Genomic DNA, 21228 nt, shown 5'->3' with positions numbered 1-21228 from the left:
AATCACCTTACTGCATTTGGAAAAGAGGCGGCGACTGTAAACCACTTACGTCAGCTGGTTGAGCCCCGGCTCGCATTGTCGGTTTACTTCGATTTGTAGAATCACGGGAGTGAACATGGGGTCGGTAAGGTGAGGAATAAATAACATTATTATTATTATTATTATTATTATTATTATTATTAAACAACCTGTAGTTTCTTAGCTATGCTGAACAAAACTCACAGAGACGTCATCTTTGTCAGAGTCTAGAATCTGAAACTTGAAGCTAGTTTTTGCAAGTCATACACTTTCATTTACAGTAATTAAACGATAATTAACTGTTCGAGTATTGTTTTGTTATGCATAGCCTTGGTTTGCGCGGAGTCAGGTGACTTCTGCATAGCAACCGGTAGCTAGGGTTACCATATGGCTCCAGATTAACCGGACGCTTTGAGACAGACCCGAATTTCAAAATTCCCCCTAAACTGAAAGTAATTCACGTATAAATGAGCTCCGCCTTTGCTGAGATTAATCCTGCTGTGGTGGAATTGCTTGGGAGCAGCAAACAAGTCACACTGATCAGCTGCTTCTGATCAGATCTTAATGAACGAATAGCTAATTTATCGATAGAGCAACGAGATGATGATGCGATTGTATTTGCAGAATAATATGGGCGATTGAATTTTAACAAACAGAAAAAAATAGCATGGCTGCAATTCATTCTTGGTATAATACAATTATTTGACGCGCATGCGGGTATTTAAGCACCATTATTAATTGTAGCTAAGGATGGTTCATTTACACCTTTCATTTATTTCAATTTAGGGGCAAGTTTGAAATCCCGTTCTGTCTCACAGCGTCCGGTTAATCTGGAGCCACATGGTAACCCTACCGGTAGCTGCTGAAGACAGCCCGTTTTCAAGCTGTGTGCGTACGACCGGTGGACATGGCTGATGGTGTTGAGAACCTAAGAGACCCACAAAATAATAGATACAAACTAAAATGAGGTGTTGTAGGGCTAAAGCAATGCCCATACAACCTGCCTGGCGACTTCTGGGTCATAATAATAATAATAATAATAATAATAATAATAATAATAATAGGACTTAAGAAAGCCCCAATAAATCTTCATTTTATGAAATCTTACAATATTAGTTAGTCATACAGTTAACTAATCATATATATGGCTTAATTTTACTGGGACAACGTGGGCAAAGTCCACTGCCTTGCTCAAGGGTACAGCAGCACTGTTCCACAGGGGTTATTAGTGCTCATTGTTGTTCAGTTTTTAGTTTGTAATGCTGTTTTTTTGGGTGCCCTGTCTGTGGGTGTTTCTGACTGCATGAAAACCCCAGTGTGTCCAGCTTCAGCACCGCACCCCGAGGGGGTTGACCAGCGATAGACGAGGCTGAAGTTGGCTTCTTATTCGCCTGTTTCTTATTCGCCTGTTTTTTATTCAGACTTTGATCTGCTCCAAACTGAATGACTGGCTTTGTGTGTAATGGGTTAAATCACGGCGGGCTGCTAATTTCTCTGTGGATATTTATAGAGGGGCAGCTCCTAAACAATATTCATTTCTTTTTTTCTCAGCCCAACACTGATTTCAGGGTCATAACAGCTGACACACATGGCACAGATAGCGAGTTGGCATGTTATCCGATTAATGAAAATTGAATAAGTAACTGGGGTATTTAAGGGGTTAAATCACTTTGGGCCACTTATTTCAAAGTTGATTATAAATAAGATTTGCATTTTTTTTCTTACTCCTGAGTGAGTCTGAATACTAAGTTTCATTCATGGTGTTGAACTTGTACTGTAAAATAATTTATAGCACAAAACAGACCTCAGAACCACTCGCGGATGCTCTATATATATTTTTGTAGTGATTGGAAATAGTGTTTACATGTAGTCTGTGAATTTGTTTTACGCCCCACATTTTGCATCCAAATCTCCCATACGACCCCAAACCGTCTGGGACTTAAAATGCTGGCGGCGATTGCATTTACAGAGCGCCTTCTACAGTAGGCACGTCCTTCAAGTGCAGACAGGGAGAGTGCTATTATTGCATTACAGTGTGCTAATCAGTAACAGTGATCTCTTGGGACGGTGATCTTTAGGGTTTGCATGTCGGATTCCCCAGCAGGATGAAGACGCAGTGCAGTCGCTATATATTGAGGGCGCTGTGCAGACCTGAGGTCAATTTATAATTATAATGTCTTGTATAGTGGCCCAGACTCCACAAGGTGCCGGAAGGTGTCTCAAGGGATGTTAGTGTATTAAGTCATTCTTATTTCATGCAAATCGTGCAGGCTCGTGATGTCAAATGCAGTGTTCAAGCTCATCCCAAGCATGCTCGGGAGACTGTGGTGGCCGTGGAAGATGCCTGAAGTCTGCCACGGTCCTGGCACGGTGGAGGGTGTGTTATTGAAAGCAGCCGTCGCTGTCAGGGTTCAGCGGTGCTGGCTGGTTTTAATCTGCAATGATGCTGAAGTAAAGTCTTCCACAGTAACGAGGGACCCAGGGTGTACCAGGAGAACACGCCTCATAAATCCCTTGCATTGCATACGGAGTTCTGTGACTCTCTGCATCAGCTAGGAATTAAAAAACAAACAATAGTACCAGTAAAGACCAGAATAAGGAAGTGAGAAGTCTGGTCTCGCACATGACTCTTGCTCATCAGTATTTATTCACGTCTTGTGCAGCTTCTGAGTAAAGCACTTTGCATTGGTGCACAGTCCAAGCCTTATCCACGTGCTCCACAAATCAACTTGTCAGCAAGAATCACCTTTCTTTCACTGCAATTCTACAATAAATTATGTTATAAATATGTAAATGTCATTTGTCTCCCCCCCCCCCCCCCCCCCTTTTTTTTTCTTCAGGTTTCCAGTTGATTTTGCCACTGACCTCAAAGACAAGAAGTGAGTTTGATTAATTTACACTGAGCTTTTCAAAGCAGCCTTTAGCGCAATATATATATATATATATATCTATATGTATCCCTATCATACACCAGACCCTTCAGAGGTGAAATTGTACTGTATCAGGAATGGTAACCCATAGCTAGAGCTACACAAACAGATTATCGGGCTGATTTACCATTCAGAGTAAAACGAGTGAAGAAACAGCTGCCTGGGTTTGTGTGGATCGCTGTTCTCCACAGTCTAAGAAAAGCAGCGATCATCACAAAACCAAGCAGCTGATTTCTGCGGCGAGCTCAGTCCGAATAATGGGTTTGTGCAGCTCTACCCTTAACAAGCACTCCAATAGAGTTTAAAACCAGAGGGCACAATATGAATGTGTTAGACTGCATACAACACTATCGTGTATATGGCACAGATAATGAATACATATTAAATACACAACCTCACCCTGTATAGAGCTACTGCTGTGTCAGTGCGATGCCCAGCGTCTACCATTCACACATTTCACATAACGCAGGGATGGAAATAAGACTCCCACTGCATAGCAGTTTGATCCGTTCCTGGTTTTACTAGGACTTTAATCGGACACACCTGAGCTTGTTGCCTACACAACATGGCTAATCCAGCTCCTAGTATAACCTGGAGTGGGTGAAACTGCTCTGTAACAGGAGTCTTACTTCCATCCCTGTAAGGGTTAGATGAATTTTAAAAGTTTGACTCTGTTAACACCCCTGATGCTGAGACTGATGTATTGTAGAAGTATTGCTCTCCCACTAATTAACATTTTCAACAACATTACCTATTTAATACTTGGTGCCTTTATTGACGTGAGTCTCTTGCTGCAGGTTTGATGGGATAGTCTTGGTGACAGACTGCATAGAGAAGCTCCCTGCTGCACTCCAGTGCCTGCTGCCCCCCCTCAAGGAATACAAACAGGTGGGCTCTCCTCTCCTCTGTACCTCATGTACTCTACAGTGCCATACAGTCACAATGCAATGGTCCTGAAGCAGGGATCGAAACTCCCACTCACCCTTCACACAGTCCTGGGCTTCACAACTCCCCTTTGTTAGGTGTCATGACCATGAAAGTGCATCTGAAAGATCTGCAAAAACAGATTTCTTTAAACTAGTGTAGTACCAGATATCCTCTTTTAAATTCTAGCTTTGCCAAAACGTGACTCCTCTTCACTGTGCTGTGTTCAGAGTGGTGACTCCTCTTCACTGTGTTCAGAGTGGTGACTCCTCTTCACTGTGTTCAGAGTGGTGACTCCTCTTCACTGTGTTCAGAGTGGTGACTCCTCTTCACTGTGTTCAGAGTGGTGACTCCTCTTCACTGTGTTCAGAGTGGTGACTCCTCTTCGCTGTGCTGTGTTCAGAGTGGTGACTCCTCTTCACTGTGTTCAGAGTGGTGACTCCTCTTCACTGTGTTCAGAGTGGTGACTCCTCTTCGCTGTGTTCAGAGTGGTGACTCCTCTTCACTGTGTTCAGAGTGGTGACTCCTCTTCACTGTGTTCAGAGTGGTGACTCCTCTTCACTGTGTTCAGAGTGGTGACTCCTCTTCACTGTGTTCAGAGTGGTGACTCCTCTTCACTGTGTTCAGAGTGGTGACTCCTCTTCACTGTGTTCAGAGTGGTGACTCCTCTTCACTGTGTTCAGAGTGGTGACTCCTCTTCACTGTGTTCAGAGTGGTGACTCCTCTTCGCTGTGCTGTGTTCAGAGTGGTGACTCCTCTTCACTGTGTTCAGAGTGGTGACTCCTCTTCGCTGTGCTGTGTTCAGAGTGGTGACTCCTCTTCACTGTGTTCAGAGTGGTGACTCCTCTTCGCTGTGTTCAGAGTGGTGACTCCTCTTCACTGTGCTGTGTTCAGAGCGGTGACTCCTCTTCGCTGTGCTGTGTTCAGAGCGGTGACTCCTCTTCGCTGTGCTGTGTTCAGAGTGGTGACTCCTCTTCGCTGTGCTGTGTTCAGAGTGGTGACTCCTTCACTGTGCTGTTTTCACAGGTAGACGCTGCTGTGCACAGCGAGGTGGTCCTGCTGAAGGTCCCGGGCGTTCCAGGGGACAGATTGGTGAGTCTGCAGTCAGGAGTGCTAACCAAAACAATGTCTTAGATAATGCAGTTTCATATACAAGCCTGTGTACCTGTCTATGGATGTAGGCGCCCCCATGGCTGAAGACGAGCGTCAGGTTAAGATGTTTATAAATCTGCTTTGCTGTACACCAGCAAGGTAAGTTGTAACATTGAAAAAATACCACATTAAGGTAATTGGATTTCTTATGGGTTCTATCTTTTTGCTTTCTCCAACTCTACAAGCCTGCGCACTGTATAAGCACACTTGTGTGATATGCGCGCCTGTTTGCACGATTTTACAGCAAGTTGAAAAAAGCAAAAGAAACCAAACTTGTCTGCCCCTCCAGAGTGTTTATTTGTATCACCGTGTGGAGCTGTGCAGAGTCTTTTACTAACCGCAGCCGCTGTACAGCACAATTGCTGAGATTCTGTGTAAGTAAAGCATGGTGTCTGTGCAGGTGTTTGCGCCGACCGGACCCCTGGACCGCGATTACGATGACGTGAGGAGATTCACCGACGCGGCCGTCGCTGGGATGAAGAGGTGCGTGAACCGATTGTGTTTCCAGGGAACGGCTGAGCGGGGGCGGGCTCGATTCCTTCTTAAAATCCATTTCCGTTTCCCATTCCCTTGTAATCCATTTCAGTTCCTTTTACGGCACTGGCTTCATTAGCACCTGTTGAGAAGCTTTTTAGCCTCGCAGGGAGAATCTATAACCTGACAGATTCTAAATCTGAGGAGCTCATGATGATTCATTGTAAGCTGAAATGATCTGATATGTGTGTGTTGTAATTGTCTAGTCCCACGTGGTGTTGACAAGTTATATAGCTGTTTGTTCTATAAAGCCTGTGTCGTAAAAATGATTGGCGTTGGTTAAAAGGGGAATTGGAATTGATTGTAAGTTCTGTCTTTTATCTGAAGAATGCGGAAGTGTTTTCAGCACTTACTGTACAGAGAGACCAGCTCAGGCGTGTCTTATTAAACTCCTAATGAAACCAGGAATGGAGCAAACTGCTATGCAATGGGAGTCTTATTTCCATCCCTGGTTTTAGTTTTCCCCTCTCCTGATTGCAATATGAGTTTATATTCAGTTCAGAACAAACTATTAATTCCAGTTCCTACCCCGTTTTCTCTCTGATCACATAGCCTGCCTCCTGTGTGTCTCTCTCTCTCTCTCTCTCTCTCTCTCTCTCTCTCTCTCTCTCTCTCGACGTGATCGTAGAGTGTGCTTTGTCAGGGATTGACACTTGCCTTGTCTTTTGTTTCAGAGCTCTGAAAGCGGGGATGCAGAGCCCCCTGCTGGTGTGTCCCGCACACAGCACCTTCAAGGAGAGCACGCTGGTGTCTGTGCTGGGAGCTCTGCACGCTCTGTATGTGGTGAGTGCAGACAGAGAACAAGAGAGGAACATCCAGGGACTTCCAGAAAGTGACAGGGATGGAAATAAGACTCCAGTTGCATTAGCAGTTTCACTCACTCCAGGTTTTAATACAAGCTTGCTTAGCCCCAGTATGCAGGTAACAGGCTCAGGTATGTCGTATTACTCTCAGGAATGGATCAAACTGCTATGCAATGGGGGCATCTTATTTCCATCACTGCGTGTAATTGTCAGAAAATGACATTATGTAGTATAACTTGTACGCTGCCGTGGTTCAGCGTCCTGTGCACTTTGATTATGGTTTTCTGTTTGCTGCCAGGATGCTTCGAATGTTTTGTGGCTTGCTTTCGAACAGGTAATAATAGGTTAAAGGGCACATAAGGACCTTTTTATTTTATTGTGTTACATGTTCCTATGTGTTGCTACAACTGTTTACGTAAGGTGTGTGTATTGTGTTTAATTTTTTTTTTTTACATTTTGATCACTTTTGAATTGCATTCCCTGCCTCAAGATGGCTTCACATGTACCCGCATGGAACTACATTTCCCATCACCCTCCTGCTCACATGTAAGTGAGATGGATTTACCAGTGAGCAGGAGGATGATGGGAAATGTAGTTCTGAGAGGTCCGTGCGGGTACATGTGAAGCCATCTTGAGGCAGGGAATGCAATTCAAAAGTGATCAAAATGTAAAAAAAATAAATTAAATACTAACCCCTTACGTAAACAGTTGTAGCAACACATAGGAATAGGAACATGCAACCCTGTAAGTTCACTGTGTTGTAATTTTCAGGTATGATATTATGGTTTTATTTTTGACCAGAGATGTTGCACCATTACACCTAATCTTTCCCCTCTCTCCTCGCTCTAACCACCCCCCAGCCGCTGGAGGTGCGAGAGGCTTACCCAGAGAAGCCTCGCAAGGTGGATGCCCTGGGGTTCTGGGTTCCAGGGGAGGCGGAGGGCAAGAGGATCAAGCATCTAGCCTGCGCACTGGAGAGCGGCCGGTGAGGAGGGAACAGGAACGGGATCGGGTGGAAAATATACCCAGAACGCTGTTTTTATTTCAGTTTTGTTTAAGTGCCAGTTTATTCGGGTAATCAAATGATTATTGCTGCAATCCCGATAGCTGTCTGTTCTGCTGTCCCTGTGTGTTGAGAGCTGCTCTGCGATAGGAGTCTCAAATGAATCCTCAGAAATGAAGTTAAGCACCCCCCCACTCCCTTGCTGGTGCACAGCTGTAGTCTCGCTGACACTGATTTACGTTTTTGGGCTGAAAAAATATTACACTTTTTTTAATTCGTAAAATTGCCCTTTATATATAGTCAAATTATTTTATTGATTTATTTTAGGGCAGCTGGCTCTTTTGAGCTTTATAGATAGATAGACATAGATATAGGGCAGCAGTGTGGAGTAGTGGTTAGGGCTCTGGACTCTTGACCGGAGGGTCGTGGGTTCAATCCCAGGTGGGGGACACTGCTGCGAGCAAGGTACTTTACCTAGATTGCTCCTGTAAAAACCCAGCTGTATAAATGGGTAAGTGTATGTAAAAAATAATCTAATTGTATGTAAAAATAATGTGATATCTTGTAACAATTGTAAGTTGCCCTGGATAAAGACGTCTGCTAAGAAATATATTTATATATATATAATATATATATATATATATAGTGGTGTGCGGTTGCCTTTAAGAAGTATTTATTGGCAGGTATGCAATAAATCCATTCAGTAATGTGTTGATTTCAAAACAAGAAAAGCTGTCCTTCGCCTTGTTACGGCAGGGAAAATGCCAGTGTCCCGGAGGAGAGAAATCATCTTCCAATCAGCTTTTAAAACTGTCGGTATTGAAGTTGAATTGGCATCGATTTGGTACTTGATTGTAAAGGTGAGGGAAGGACAGCTCTTGTTTTGAAATCGGCGATAAATTCTTAAGCAATTCGTGGTAGTGTCGGCGCGGCCCTAATATATGTGTGTGCCATCGCCCTCTCCGTGCCCCGCAGGGTGGTGTGTCGGGATATCGGGGGCTCGGACCCCGAGAGGATGGCAGCCCCCCTGGTAGTGAAGTACGTTGAGGAGCTCTTCAACAACACCCCCATCAAGGTGAGACCCCAAAACAGTAAGTAAAGGGAGCATCAATCACTCAATAGCTCTTTGAATTCGGTTGAATGGCTTGTACTGTATGAATCCCATGTGACAAAATAGGAGATTCACGTACAATATCGCCCCTTTATTAATCTATGTCCGTTTAACCCTTTCATGCATGAACATAAGAACATAAGAAAGTTTACAAACGAGGAGGCCATTCAGCCCATCTTGCTCGTTTGGTTGTTAGTAGCTTATTGATCCCAGAGTTTCATCAAGCAGCTTCTTGAAGGATCCCAGGGTGTCAGCTTCAACAACTGGGGAGTTGGTTCCAGACCCTCACAATTCTCTGTGTAAAAAAGTGCCTCCTATTTTCTGTTCTGAATGCCCCTTTATCTAATCTCCATTTGTGACCCCTGGTCCTTGTTTCTTTTTTCAAGTCAAAGAAGTCCCCCGGGTTGACATTGTCTATACCTTTTAGGATTTTGAATGTTTGAATCAGATCACCGCGTAGTCTTCTTTGTTCAAGACTGAATAGATTCAATTCTTTTAGCCTGTCTGCATACGACATGCCTTTTAAACCCGGGATAATTCTGGTCGCTCTTCTTTGCACTCTTTCTAGAGCAGCAATATCTTTTTTGTAACGAGGTGACCAGAACTGAACACAATATTCTAGGTGAGGTCTTACTAATGCATTGTAAAGTTTTAACATTACTTCCCTTGATTTAAATTCAACACTTCTCACAATATATCCAAGCATCTTGTTGGCCTTTTTTATAGCTTCCCCACATTCACATTGGCATGGCGAACCCTCTTTTAGTCTTTGCACTTTGACTTGTGGAAGATGCAAATTCATTATGATCTTGTATGAGGGTGCCATTTTTCCCCCATATAAAGCAATGGAAATAAATTGAAAAAATTCAATAGAAATGATTTGCCCAAAGCTCCTTTTTTCAGCAGTTTGTAATGTTTCACTGCATGGAAGGATGTTTTGGTCTTGTTTCTACTTGGAGATCCCCTACCCTATCCCATGCATGTTGGTCAGGTCAGGTGACCGCACTGAGGAAGGATTTGTCCGAATCGATCGTCTCCTTGCTTTAGTTTTCTTGCTTTGACCTTTCTCATCATTCTCTCCAGGTGTGCGTTGTGAGTGACGTCAAGCAGCTGGAGAAGGAGTACCCCTGCCTGGCAGCCGTGAACCGCTGCGCCAACGGTGAGAGAGGCAGACAGAGAAATGGTCAGACGGACACCCAGGCAAATGCAGACAGACGGGGGGCACTGCAATGGCACTGCAGACAGACGGGGGGCACTGCAATGGCACTGCAGACAGACGGGGGGCACTGCAATGGCACTGCAGACAGACGGGGGGCACTGCAATGGCACTGCAGACAGACGGGGGGCACTGCAATGGCACTGCAGACAGACGGGGGGCACTGCAATGGCACTGCAGACAGACGGGGGGGCACTGCAATGGCACTGCAGACAGACGGGGGGCACTGCAATGGCACTGCAGACAGACGGGGGGCACTGCAATGGCACTGCAGACAGACGGGGGGCACTGCAATGGCACTGCAGACAGACGGGGGGCACTGCAATGGCACTGCAGACAGACGGGGGGCACTGCAATGGCACTGCAGACAGACGGGGGGCACTGCAATGGCACTGCAGACAGACGGGGGGCACTGCAATGGCACTGCAGACAGACGGGGGGCACTGCAATGGCACTGCAGACAGACGGGGGGCACTGCAATGGCACTGCAGACAGACGGGGGGCACTGCAATGGCACTGCAGACAGACGGGGGGCACTGCAATGGCACTGCAGACAGACGGGGGGCACTGCAATGGCACTGCAGACAGACGGGGCATACAATGGCAATGCGGGCAGGCAGACTTGGTGACTGATCAGTAAAATAATAATAAAAGAACAGTTGTCCCATTTTGTGCATGTTTACTTCATCAACTTTTAACCTGAACAAAAGCAATATAGGTGTACGTTTTATGGGTCAGTCTTCATTCCAGGTTTTGAAAGGACATTCTTTACCACACACATTAAGAGAGTCAGTGTGGGGATAAATGGAGACTTCTTTAAGCAGGTCTATCTGCGTGTCGCCCTTCCTTGGTGCTGTGCTGTCACTGACACTCTCGTTTCAATGATTTGTTTGTTGTGGTCTCTCCTGTAGCTGTGCCTCGTCACCAGGCCAGAGTAATCAAACTGGAGTACACTGGAGAGGGGCCCATCGATCAGACCCTGCTGCTGGTGGGAAAGGTAGGAGCCATGTGACTGAGTCAGGAGGCTGCTTTACTGCTACAAACACGCTGCTCCATACTCACTGCAGCCTTTACTGCTACAAACACGCTGCTCCATACACACTGCAGCCTTTACTGCTACAAACACGCTGCTCCGTACACACTGCAGCCTTTACTGCTACAAACACGCTGCTCCATACACACTGCAGCCTTTACTGCTACAAACACGCTGCTCCGTACACACTGCAGCCTTTACTGCTTACAAACACGCTGCTCCGTACACACTGCAGCCTTTACTGCTACAAACACGCTGCTCCGTACACACTGCAGCCTTTACTGCTACAAACACGCTGCTCCGTACACACTGCAGCCTTTACTGCTACAAACACGCTGCTCCGTACACACTGCAGCCTTTACTGCTACAAACACGCTGCTCCGTGCACACTGCAGCCTTTTTGGCAAATAGAGACACACAAGAAATGTGTGTGCATGCATACATACATACATACATACATACATACATACATACATACAGTGCTAGAAATTTCAATATGATAATGCAGAACCTAGTTCTAGAAACGTCTAGAAAATGTTGGATTGAAGGTGAACATTCTTAAGAGTATAAAAGGGTTAGGCATAGGATGATTGCTGTCATTACCAATAAGTCATTATGGGAAGACCTTAGGCAGATTTATTTATTGTCAGAGCTGGAGAAGGATACAAGAAGATTTCCAAGCATTTGAGTATCTCAATTTCAATTATTGTTTCTATTATTAAGAAGTACAAGACTCATGGTACTGTCACAACGCTCCCTCGGTCTGGAAGAAAGAAGGTTCTTTCACCAAGAACAAGTAGAAGAATTGTGAGGAAGGTTAATAACAATCCGAGATTGACTGCCAAAGATATTCAAAGTGAATTGGCTGCAAGTGGGACTGGGGTTTCCATTTCAACCATAGGTCGAGTATTGCATGGTGAAGGTCTCAATAGTCACAGGCCAAGGAACAAGCCACTCTTAGGAAAGTGTCTCAAGGAGAATCACTTCGTTGTTAAGTTTGGAGAAAGTCTGGTGAGGCGTACAAAGAAAAGAACACCATACCTACTGTCAAGCATGGAGGTGGTAATGTCCTTCTATGGGGCTGTTTTTCCTCTAATGGCACAGGAAATTTAGTTCCAATACATGGTCAAATGGATTCCATAGCATACCAAAAGATATTGGCCAATCATCTGAAACCCTCTGTTACAAAACTTGGTTTAAAGTACAACTGGACATTCCAACAAAACAACGACCCAAAGCACACGTCAAAATCTACTTCAGAATGGTTAAAGAAGAATAAAATCAAGGTTCTGGAATGGCCTTGTCAGAGTCCCAATCTAAATCCGATTGAGAATCTTTGGTATGAGTTGAAGAAGGCTGTGCACGAGAGAAGTCCTTGGAATTTGAATGAACTGGAACAATTTGGCGTTGAAGAATGGTCAAAAATCACTAACAAATCATACCAAAAGCTCACTGTCAAATATCCTAATCATTTAAAAGAGGTTATTACTGCTAAAGGTGTCTCAACTAGCTATTAATTTCATTTTCCCTGTCAGGGTATGAATACTTTTGAATTAGCATTTTTGGTGAAATTGCTGAAATAAATAATTGTAGACATCTATTTCTTGTGACCTAAATCTATTTCGAAGTGGCATATACACTTCGACACAGTTTCACCCGCCCTCTGAACATTAAACATGCTTCAACAGTAAATGTGTTTTGCTGCATTTTGAATGAACTCGCTCTAACTGATCTGCAGCCTTTTCAAACTAGAAACCTCACGCAGGATACTTTAAAGAGCCGGATTGTGAAGCGCAGTGACCAGGTTAAAGTAAGTTCTCAGTTCCCATTCCTTGCACTTCCCAAGACCTTTCCTTTCCTTTCTCCCCCAGGGCATCACGTACGACACGGGCGGAGCTGACATTAAGGCCGGGGGGTTTATGGCTGGAATGCACCGGGATAAGTGTGGCTCTGCAGCCGTGGCGGGATTCTTCCAGGTATAGACAAGCGCGTGTGCGTGTGTGTGTGTGTGTGTGTGTGTGTGTGTGTGTGTGTGGAGGGTCCAATTCATCCAGGTATAGACAAGCCTGTGTGTGTGTGTGTGTGTGTGTGTGTGTGTGTGTGTGTGTGTGTGGAGGGTCCGATTCATCCAGGTATAGACAAGTCTGTGTGTGTGTGTGTGTGTGTGTGTGTGGAGGGTCCGATTCATCCAGGTATAGACAAGTCTGTGTGTGTGTGTGTGTGTGTGTGTGGAGGGTCCGATTCATCCAGGTATAGACAAGCCTGTGTGTGTGTGTGTGTGTGTGTGTGTGTGTGTGTGTGTGGAGGGTCCGATTCATCCAGGTATAGACAAGCCTGTGTGTGTGTGTGTGTGTGTGTGTGTGTGTGGAGGGTCCGATTCATCCAGGTATAGACAAGTCTGTGTGTGTGTGTGTGTGTGTGTGTGTGTGTGTGTGTGTGGAGGGTCCGATTCATCCAGGTATAGACAAGCCTGTGTGTGTGTGTGTGTGTGTGTGTGTGGAGGGTCCGATTCATCCAGGTATAGACAAGCCTGTGTGTGTGTGTGTGTGTGTGTGTGGAGGGTCCGATTCATCCAGGTATAGACAAGCCTGTGTGTGTGTGGAGCGCACACACTCAGATCTGCTAATAGAGATGTTGAAATGTAACCTAGTAACCCACATTTAAATCCTTTCAGACAGTGGTATTATTATTTTGTCATCATTACTGTAATTCCTGCCAGGTGTCTGGTGTTTAGTTGTGGTTATTAGTTTATTTGGCAGATACCTTTTATTCAAGATGACTTACAGTTGTTACAATGCAAAAACAGTATTTTAAATAGCGTAGTTTACAGTAAGTGCAAATGTTACCAGAATATAATACTCTAAGAAGTAACAATTTTGGATTAAGACAAGTTATATCTACAGTGACATATTAGCAGTGCAATAGTGCAAGGATAGTGCATCAGCTGAGGATCCAGTAACGCGGTGCTGAGGTCAGGCGAGTCCAGTGCAGAGCAGGAGGGGCGGAGCAGGAGATCTACAAGCGCAGTCTGAACAGGTGGATCTTGAGGAGGTGGCAGAAGGCAATGAGAGACTGGGCAGTCCTGAAGTTCTCCGGTAGCTGGTTCCACCACAGAGGGAAGAGAAGGAGCAGCACGGGAGGATGGAGAGTGGAGGGAAGGCAGGACCAGTCAGCCAGTAGAGGGGGAGTGAAGAGGGGGTGTAGGGAGACACGAGGGATTGAGGTAGGAGGGGGCAGTGTGGTGAAAAGAGCAGTAGGCAAGAGCAAGGGTCTTGAATTGAATGCGAGCAGAGACAGGTAGCCAGTGGAGAGTGCGAAGCAGGGGGGTAGCATGTGAGTAGTGAGGTTGGTGCTCTGTCTTGCAGCCACAGGGATTGAAGACTTCTATTGCACAGCATTTCTGCCCAGTCCTGGTTTTACTACAAGTTTGATTAGCCCCAGTGTATAGTTAACAAGCTCGGGTGTATCTTATTAAACTCGTCGTAAAACCAGGAGTGGATCAAACTGCTATGCCGCGGGAGTCTTGTTTCCATGGCTGTTGCAGGTTCTCTGTTGAATTGGCTTCGCTCCTCCCCCTCTTGTAGGTGCTGGCTGAGCTGAAGCCTAAGAATCTGAAGGTGCTGGGTGCCATGGCGATGGTGCGGAACAGCGTGGGGGCCGGTGAGTCAGCGCTGTCACAGCAGAGAGGGGTCTGCCTGCCTGCCTGCCTGCCTGTGTCAGAACCTGTGTCTCTCTCTCTCTCTCTCTCTCTCTCTCTCTCTCTCTCTCTCTCTCTCTCTCCCTGTATCTGCCCTTTTAAAAGTTCTCCATAGTAAAAGCACAGCAAAGTGTAATAAAGCATTGTAAAGAATCGTTCGGTATGGTAGTGAACATGACAAACCAGGGTAAACTATGGTAAGTGCATAGTATAACCATGGGGAAAACTGCACAAATACCAACAGTATCTGTGTCTCTGTAGCTTGCCCTGCTATAGAACTGAGGACAGTTGCCACTTGTGTCTTGAGAATGCCCCTTCATTTCAATTGAAAATCTAAGTAAAAGGGGCTGCAATGTGATATCAGAAATGTTAAGAATAAAAGCAAAAATATTAAATGGGCAATTTAAAAATAGCGATTTAAAAAAAAATATATATACAATATAAATACATTTTTGATTAAATGAGCTAGACTGTGCCTTCATTCCTGCAGCACAGTGTAGTGATGTAACCTCCCCTCCACTCCTCTCCCCTCCCCTCCCCTCCCCTCCCCTCCCCTCCTCCCTTCAGATTGCTATGTGGCGGATGAGCTCATCACATCTCGGGCTCAGAGGCGCATTCGCGTGGGGAACACGGACGCTGAGGGCAGGATGGTGATGGCAGACCTGCTGAGCGAGATGAAGGAGCGGGTATGTAGAAGAGGGTTTACATGCAGTGCACACTAGAATATTAAAAATAAACAAAAACACTTGAAAGTAAAGTAAAGCTGATGAAGGGCGCTTGTGTCAGAAACATCCTAAATACTCTTGTCATTTCAAATATTTTCACAAAACAAACATTGAAAAACGCCAGAAGTCGTCGCTATATTTAAAAAATTATTTAAACGTGTAACATTTTCGGTCCGCTGAAATTAATGGCTTTACATAATCTGTGTAATAAACGTTGTTGTGTCCAGTGTGAAAGCACAACACAAAATAATAAAGTAACATTGCATCCAAAGTAGCATTAAAAATGTTCAATACAAAAAAATGTGTTTGTGATGTCAAAAAAAAAAAAAATTCTAAATATGGTTACAGCGTAATCAATCAGACGGTCATCTGATCAGAACTCCACGTCTTCCTCATCTGAACCTTCATCACTGATGATGCAAGCAATTGTCTGAATCATTAATGCAGAGAGCAACTACTTCAGTTTTCTAGGCATATATATATGTAAACACACAGTTGTAGTCAAAAGTTTACATACCCTAATGGAAATTTATAATTTGTCAGACAAATTAGGAAAAATCTTTTGCAGCAGAAGTTTTGCTTTTGTGGATGAGGAAAAAGTACAAGAAATAGGTGTCTAAAATTATTTTTCAGCAATTTTTTGGCAAAACTCAAAAAATGACAATTCTAAAGTATTCATACCCTGACAAGAAAAATGAAATTAATAGCTAGTTGAGGCACCTTTAGCAATAATAACCTCTTTTAAATGATTAGGATATTTGTCAGTGAGCTTTTGGCATGATTCTTTTGTGGTTTTTGACCATTCTTCAACGCAAAATTGTTCTTTGTACGCCTCACCAGACTTTCTCCAAGCTTAACGACTATCTGCGTGACCAAATAGCTTGATTTTTGTCTCATCACTCCACAAAACCTTTGACCAGAACTCCTATCCATCATTCAAAAGATGTTTTGCAAATCATGCGTCTTTTACTGCTTGTTAATAGAAACAGTAGGTGAAATTGAGATACTGAAATACTTAGAAATCTTCTTGTACCCTTCTCCAGCTTTATGACAATAAATCATTTTCTGACTAAGGTCTTCAGATAGCTCTTTACTTTGTCCCATATTGACTTCTTGGTAATGACAGCAATTATCCTATGCCTTTTATACTCTCTAAGAATGTTCACCTACAATCCTGCATTTTCTAGACTTTTCCAGAATTAGGTTCTGCATTATCATATTGAAATTTCTAGCACCTTGTAGACAACACGATCATAGCATGAAAGGGTATGAATACTTTTGAATTGGCATTTTTGCCAAAAAATTGCAGAAATAAATAATTGTAGACATCTATTTCTTGTAACTTTTTCCTCATCCACAAAAGCAAAGCTTTTGCTACAAAAGATTTTTCCTAAAATTCTTTGTTTTCAAGAAATTTCTAGAAATTATAAAATTCCATTAGGGTATGTAAACTTTTGACTACAACTTTGTATGTATACCGAACATCCAAAAGAATATCACTATTATAGCACATTTATTTTCAAAAAAAATTGGGTGCTCACAGCCAGCAATTTCAAACCTGGCGAGACGGTATAACCAGACACACTCTGTCAATGACAGGCCACGAACTGAGAGACCAAGAGTCACAACACCTGCCCAAGATCGGCAGATCATTTTGCAGCATCTTCGTGATGTCAATTGTTAAACAGCACAATAAAAAGTCACTGCACCTGCTCTAAAACAGAGTTTCATTTTTCGATCACATCTAGTGAATTTTATCCAAATACAAGTAATATGTTTCTTTTGATGCTCAGTATATATAAATTATAATGAAGAAAAAAGTAATTGACAAACTGAAAGATGTACATCAGTCTACCAAGCTGAAATGTTGTAGCATTATTGAAATAGCTAGGTTTTCAGTTTATCAATGACTTTTCTTCAAGTATTTCTAGTGATTGAGTATCCTGTTGGATCTGGATTCTCCTTGGATACAGAGCTGTGTGTGTTTGTGTGTTTGAGTTCTCTGTACTTGTATCTATCTATCTATCTACCTATTGTACGAGTAAAGCAGGTTGTCTTTAATACAGCAGTTTCGCCATTCCAGGTTTTACTAGGAGCTTGATCAACCCCACTGTACAGGTAACAAACTCAGGTGTGTTTCATTAAACTCGCAGTAAAACCAGGAATGGATCAATCTGTGGAATGAGAGTGTGATTCCCATCCCTGTTTTCTTGTTCTCCCAGGCCCTGTCGGAGGTAGCCCCCGAGCTGTTCACCATCGCCACCCTCACCGGGCACGCCATCCGTGCCATGGGACCCAATTACTCTGTGAGTGCTGGGGCGGGGCGGGGAGGCGGGCACACTCAGATAATTAGAGTGCAGTACTGCAGGCTCACCCAGGACCATGTAATGAATCTCCTCCTAGTGGCTGATTACTTAACAATACTGACATAAGCATAAGACCTGCGCTTGCCTCTCCACTACGGAGCTGGCCCTTCCGGAGAATATTTCTTCTCTGAACCGTACGACTAGCAGTTTGCGTCAAGCCCTCGCCTCTCCATCCACTTCAATGGGCTGAGATGCCAGTTCTCTACAATCATTCGGAGGGGTCCACAGAATCTGTAAACGCACACATGGACTGTGATTTTTAGAGCATTTTACAGCATTGTGGGAATCCTCCCTGGGTTGCATCAACCATCTGTCTGTGGTTATCCCGGGATTCTAAAAACGGTTGGTTGAGACGGTCCAAAGTGATTCCCCAGTGCTGTAAAATACTCAAACACCCAGCTGTGGCTTATCAGGGTGTAGGCTGATCAACTAGACCCCCTAAACTGAGACCACAAAAAAACTGATAAGGTAGATCAGACCCCCTAACACAAAAAGAAATCCAGCAGGATTCTTTGTTCCTGTAAAATGCTGGGACAGGGGTTCCATTGGGGTTGAAACAACTTCACAGTAAATATTTCATTTTTGGCTGTTTCTCTTGTAAGCAGAATTCCCATCTTGCAGACCCTTGTTATTTGCAACATCACATAGCGCCCGGGAGCACAAACAGTCCTGTGCCTTTCCTGGCCCCATGGTGTGTAACCCAGGCCTCTCTCTCTATCTCTGTCTCTGTCTGTCTGTGTGTCTCTCGCTCGCTCTCTCTCAGATCATCATGGATAATGGCCCAGCCCGGAGCGTTGGGAATGCTCAGCAGTGGCAGAAAGGTGAGGGTCCTTTTTCTAAAACTAGTTGTACGTTTAAAAAAATAAAATAATCAAAACCGATTTTGAGAAGTGTTCTACCTCTAGAAAAAATGCTTCTCCAATTTCTGATGAAACTTGGTTGGGGATCTTCCATGCGTGTAAGTTGGCTGTAGGTCACGCTCTTTCATTTTTCGGGGATGGAACCAAGACTCCTGTTTACATAAGTTTCACCCATTCCGGGTTTTACTACAAGCTTCATTAGCCCCACTGTGGATTAGATTCTCAAAGCTGTTTACTCCACGTCCTCACTGCCTCATCACCTTTACAATTCCAGAACAACTTATTATGTCAGAGTTCTTTTGTTTTATGGTTTTTATTTTTTTTTTTTATTGGGTACATTTTTCATCCATCACTATAAAACACTCAAGTGTGCTGAGTTGAGACATACTAAAAGATGCTAAATCAATAAAATGCCAGCTGTTTCGACCTAAAAGTGTTTTTTTCAGTGCCTTCTTACTATCGTTAATGGTAAATTAGTGTAAATAGCTTTGAGCTGGGAGCCCTGTGCATTTGTTTGTGTAATCTGCGTTTGATTTGTAACCCTGCGTTGTCCCTCTCAGCGGGTGACGAGCTGGGTGATGTGTTTGAGATCTCCACCGTGCGCCGAGAGGATTTCGATTTCCACCGCGGCAAGTCTGAATACGAAGACATCCTGCAGTGCAACAACCTGCCCTCCAGCGCCACCCCTAGGGGGCACCAGACCCCCGCCGCCTTCCTCATCATGGCCTCGGGGCTCGACCAGGTACCCCAGCCTCTCCTCCTCTGTAGCCCTGGCCAGACCTGGGCCAGTGACACTGGAGCTGCAATTCATGGTTCATTGCAATTACAATGTCATTCGTAGTTGAATATTGGCACACCTGCTTAATTGTACTATATGATGAATCGATTTACTGTTCAATTCCGCATTTGTCATTTTTATCCTTGTATTTTCAACCACTTTTGGTGACGCATTTATATTTACTTAGAATAAACATGTTACTATGTGTAGTTTTTTTTGTGTAATTGTAATTTGGAACAAAATAGAATTGTAATTGCAATTTCTGTCAACAATTCTGATTGCAATGCTGACTAATTGCCCCCATGTCTGCCCCTGGCAGAGCAGCTGTTGGTTAGCGAGGTCTGTTTCAGTGCTCTGTGTAACAGGTTAGGAGTGTAATGATCCCTGTCACAGTGTGCAGGCTGCAGTAGGGTATGTGTTACAATACTTGTATGATGCATCATTTTAAATGATGGACTTTAATGTTAAGACAAAATTCATACCAGCTATATTTTTAAAGGGTGTTCATATGAACTATAATATACACTTCTTCATTCAGGAACCATTTAGTGAACTGGTCTCGTCTCATGATACAAGCGATCCATACCTCTGTTGCGATCCGATCCATGTAAAGAAAGTATCACGATTGGTCGGTATGTGATGAATCATTACACCCCCTAACAGGGTGGAAGCTGGATGCAAACAGGCCGCGAGTCTTAACCACTGTATGCAAGAGCCGGGCTCGTCCTGGTTTTGAATTTTTCTTCTCAACTTTCATCATGCACTCGTATAGAAGCTCCTATAAGCTTCTGGAAATGTAGATTGGTATAATCAGACTGGGTGTTTTTTGTACAGATTACAACCTGTTGCCAATTGCATGAAACATCTCAAGTTAAATTTCCCCTTGGTTTTTCCCTTAAGTGTTCAGGTGTTGCAGAAAGCAGCTTCACAGATTCAGTACCGTAGTTAAGGGAAAACGTATCCTTAAGTGTGTTGTACTTAAACTGAATACTTAAGGTGATTTTATGCAACTGGCCCCTGACCACCTTCTTTCTTTTTTTTTTTTTTGTCTCCGTTTTGTTTTTTCAGCACGGTGTGGATTCCGAGAAGCCGCTCCGATATTCCCACATTGACATTGCCGGATCATCTGGACCGTTCCCTGGAATTCCCACTGGAGCGCCCATCCTCACCATGGCAACCAATTACATTTTGCACCGCCTCTGAGACCAGCCAATCAGAAGCCATCTCCTGGCACCACAGTCTAAATCCCACCGAATCAGAAGCCATCGCTGCCAGTACAGCCAATACCAATCATATCATTGTCTGAGTCGGCCAATCAGGAGCTGGCTGTGCGGCACACACGCCAATCAGTAAACAAAAAAGCAACAAAAATCTAATTAATTTCACTTTTTCCTGTTTAAAGCCAGTCAATTGGAAAGGAGTTCTGTAAACCTATAACATTTTGCACAAACAGACACGTTTGCTGTAGTGTGCCTGAAATGTTGCTTTGTTCAACCGTGGAACCTGCAACACTGTTATGCATTTCTTTTGTGTGTGTCGGCTGAAAAAAAAATAATAAAAATGATATATTAACCAGCGTCAATTTATTTTTTTTTGGGGGGGGGGGGGGGGGCTTTATTTCAGCTATCGTAAAGGTTCTTCTATTTACCTGTCAGAGTTTTGATTGAACAAAAAGTTTAAATCTGTCAAACTTGTGTCACGCCAGATGTTACATGACAAAGTTGTTTACCAGCACGCTGTCCACAAAACACGCCTTCAAATGAATTTGGCTTGAAAGCAGAACTACCTCGCCTACAAAGTTTCTGTTTGAGTTGCACTTCATCTAGAATTTTAAACTCTTCACTAGAACACAATAAGAACTTATGAAAAGTTACTGTTGACATTCACCAGTCAATTGACCAGATTTTCAAGATCCCAGAACCTCATGCAGATAGCTTTTGGAGGTCCTAATTGGCTTGATGACCCATTCCATCCACTCGCCACTCTGTGTCTCCCACTGAATAAAACCAGTTTGTTTGAACCGACTGTGTGATATATTAATGATGAAAGATGTCAAGTCATCTTCCCAACACCTTGTG

The 21228-nt window shown here is 43.9% G+C and overlaps 1 protein-coding gene across 1 annotated transcript; it reads left to right on the top strand.

Moving 5' to 3' along the window:
* Positions 1-18: 18 nt before the first annotated feature.
* Positions 19-20722, top strand: LOC117966440 (putative aminopeptidase W07G4.4). Its single transcript, XM_059008463.1, has 17 exons — positions 19-129; positions 2859-2897; positions 3746-3836; positions 4899-4964; positions 5425-5507; positions 6233-6341; positions 7222-7346; positions 8340-8439; positions 9559-9634; positions 10603-10688; positions 12596-12700; positions 14309-14384; positions 14989-15107; positions 17369-17452; positions 18276-18333; positions 18933-19114; positions 20219-20722. The coding sequence occupies exons 1-17, from the start codon at positions 116-118 to the stop codon at positions 20351-20353; spliced, it is 1548 nt and encodes a 515-aa protein (XP_058864446.1). The 5' UTR covers positions 19-115; the 3' UTR covers positions 20354-20722.
* The last annotated feature ends 506 nt before the right edge of the window (positions 20723-21228 follow it).

This window comes from Acipenser ruthenus, chromosome 37 (genome assembly GCF_902713425.1).
Source record: "Acipenser ruthenus chromosome 37, fAciRut3.2 maternal haplotype, whole genome shotgun sequence".
NCBI lineage: Eukaryota > Metazoa > Chordata > Actinopteri > Acipenseriformes > Acipenseridae > Acipenser > Acipenser ruthenus.
The sequence above is the reverse complement of the archived record's forward strand: the minus strand, read 5'-3'. Positions and strand labels throughout refer to the sequence as shown.

Coding starts and splice junctions, on each gene's coding strand:
- LOC117966440 (XM_059008463.1), top strand. Junction 6,342..7,221: donor CTCTGCACGCTCTGTATGTG/GTGAGTGCAGAC, acceptor ACCACCCCCCAG/CCGCTGGAGGTGCGAGAGGC. Junction 8,440..9,558: donor TCAACAACACCCCCATCAAG/GTGAGACCCCAA, acceptor CATTCTCTCCAG/GTGTGCGTTGTGAGTGACGT.